General features: G+C 39.0%; 1 protein-coding gene across 1 annotated transcript in view; it reads left to right on the top strand.

The window, feature by feature from the left end:
* Positions 1 to 618: 618 nt before the first annotated feature.
* LOC107722728 (uncharacterized) overlaps positions 619 to 2,964 on the top strand; it is a 9,603-nt gene continuing 7,257 nt past the window's right edge. The window contains exons 1-2 of the mRNA XM_016531200.1: positions 619 to 688; positions 1,497 to 2,263. Coding sequence (XP_016386686.1) covers positions 1,520 to 2,263 — 744 coding nt within the window. The 5' untranslated portion in view covers positions 619 to 688; positions 1,497 to 1,519. The remainder of the gene's footprint in view (positions 689 to 1,496; positions 2,264 to 2,964) is intronic.

The raw sequence follows: 2,964 nt of genomic DNA, 5'->3' as shown, positions 1-2,964 counted from the left end.
AAAAATGCGCATAATGCGCATAAAAATAGGTGGATGGAAACGCAGCTAATCACGTTTACACACTGCCTCTGTATGTCATATAAATCTACTACATAATATGTGGTATACCACTGCTTTCATTTATTTCCTTAATGTTTCTCTTGTGGCCCCAACAAGAAACAAGAAACGTATTTCGTGTTGAACAGGTTGTTTTTTTTTATTCAGTGGCGGAAACAGGCTTCCATACTGAAGTACTAACTAAAAGAATAAACTAAAGAATCAATGTTGTGCTCATATTTTAATGCAGTTACCACAATTGGGAACATTATGAATCCATTATTATAAATAAGACATGTGACGCACAGTGCACCTCCAAAAGCAAAATAACAGGTTTGCGCTTTGTCTGCATGCTTTGAGACACAAGTCATTTATTTTATATGAAAATCATTGTGTACAGTGGCTTCTCCTGCTTTTCTTAGTTAGAAAGTCATGTGATTTTCTGGAAAGAGAGCAGATCTTGGAGATATCCCTGTAACACACAGATCCTTTCTGACTGGCTGACATGCGTCTTGCGTAACAGGAGTACACTTATATAAAATCCCATGCAGTGGCAAAAGACTCCAGCAAGAGAATTCAAGAACACAAGACATCTCTTATATAATATACAGCAGAAAACTCAGTTTGCTGTTTGGAACACAGATTTCCTCAGGTCTGACTGTTTTACATTTACATTTATTTGTTATTTCACTTTTATTAAAACAAATAATTTCTGATTTGTGGGATGTTCTGGGAAAGTTTGTTCTTTTGGAACATTTCCAGAACAAAGCTTAGAGAGTCTTGGTTAGTCAGAATGAATGTTTTATGATGTTTTATGTCTCACACAGGTTATAGGTGAATTAGGGATGTTCTTAAATGAACAAGGTGAACTTAACTTGGTTTAACTTTTACTGCAATGTAGGCTATTTCTTCAGACCTGCAATTGCAAACTGCAAAAACAATAAAACAGCAGGGAATGAAAGCTATGGGTCGTGACTCGATAGAAATATCTGATTTACAAACAAAATATTTTGATTAATTTATTTCTTTTAAATCACTCTTCAGCAGCTGGAAACCTATATCAGGCAAGAATGGGACCAAATTCCAACACCAAAACACCAGAAACCCATAACCTCGATGCCCAGATGTCTTCACACTGTTTTGAAAAGAAGAGGAGATGCTACACCATGGTAAACATGCCCCCGTCCCAACTATTTTGAGACCTGTAGCAGGCATCAAATTTAAAATGAGCTCATTTTGCGCATTAAATTGTAAAATTTCTCAGTTTAAACATTTGTTATGTTATCTATGTTCATATTGTGAATAAAATATTGGCTCATGTGATTTGAAAGTCTTTTAGTTTTCATTTTATTCAAATTTAAAAAATGGCCCAACATTTCCGGAATTCGGGTTGTATTTTTTTAGAATCTAAATAACTCATTTTCAGAATCTAAATAACTCCTGTTTTTTTTTAATTCCAGTTCCTCCATTTTCCTCTTCTACTATGGGTGTGGCAGACGAACTGTGCGAAGAGCTGTTCCGTTGGATTTATCAGCAGGAGAAATGTGCAGATCATCTCATGGCTTTGGCCACCGAGCTGGAGAAGATGAGGGAGGCGATGACTACAGGCCAGTTTGTGGGAAACACAGCAACTGTGCCTGGGTCTGCCACCCTAGTTGGAACAGGCATTGCAACATTTCTGACTGGTGGCCTGGCTGCACCCTTGCTGGCAGTGGCAGCTGGTATCACAGTCGGAGCGGGTACTGCAACTAGTCTTACACTTTCGCTTGTGGAGAATTGGAAATCCAGTAAAACAATGGAAAATGCAGAGAAGACTGCTGATAAAATCCAACAGATTCAGAACAATATTAAAAGGCTCCAGAAGAAACTCCAGAAGGAGTGTGAGAGTGAAGGCTTTAAAGCGTTATCCTCCGATGACGTGCAGTGTGAAATCACCACGAGGATCCTGAGAGCCATGGCCAAACGGAGTGGTAGAGATCTGCCCCTCAGCCTAAGGCACCTCTTGAGAAGTGATGGCATGTATACATATCACAGATATCCAACGTTTAATCATGACATTGGATTCATCTGCACTGTCAGTTCTTTGCTAGCATTCCTTGGATATTCTGCCATCTTTCTGAAAACAGCAGCAGCAAAAGGACAAAAATATTATACTCCACTTGTTGTGAAAGCTACTGAAGGAATGGCTGATCTTTCACTGAAAGCTGCGTTAAAGGGAACAGGCCAGGTATTTTTTCATAGATATAAACCACACACACACACACTCACACACATACACAAATATGTATATGCAGTACAGTATGTTTTTCATCATCAGGGACTAAATAACAATTGTGAGGTCCTCACCAACTTTTATAGACCAATAAAAACCTCAGTTGACAACAAAAAACAACAGAGTTCAATGTGTAGTCTTTTTTTTTTTTACCAAAAATAAACCAACATTAAGAAACCAGGTGAGGAAGAAATAAGTACACCCTTCCTACTTTCAGTCATTAAAAGAGTAATTAGCAGCCAGGTGTTACTACAGGCAAACTTTTGGCAGTTTGGTGTTCTAGAGCACTCAGGTGTGTATCTACATCAAGCCAAGAAGAAAGGACATCAGCCATGACTGCAGAGAAGCAATTGTTGTCCCAACAATTTGAAATTCACCATTCCACAGTCAGAAGAATAGTTTAAAAATGGACAGCCTTAAAAACAGTCGCCAATCTTTCCAGAAGTAGATGTCCCAACAAATTCAGTCCAGGGGTGGTGGAGGGGTGATGATTTGGGCTTGTTTTGCAGACACAGGACCTGAGAAACTTGCAGTCATTGAGACTACGATGAACTCCACTTTATACAGGAATATTCTAGAGAAAAATGTGAGGCCTTCTGTCCAGCAGCTTAAGGTGGGTCGAAATTGGTCATGCCACAGGACAACGATCCCAAGCA

The sequence above is a fragment of the Sinocyclocheilus rhinocerous genome, unplaced genomic scaffold (assembly GCF_001515625.1).
Source record: "Sinocyclocheilus rhinocerous isolate Xijiao unplaced genomic scaffold, SAMN03320098_v1.1 scaffold5170, whole genome shotgun sequence".
NCBI classification, from domain to species: domain Eukaryota; kingdom Metazoa; phylum Chordata; class Actinopteri; order Cypriniformes; family Cyprinidae; genus Sinocyclocheilus; species Sinocyclocheilus rhinocerous.
This window is presented reverse-complemented; position numbering and strand designations above follow the sequence as displayed.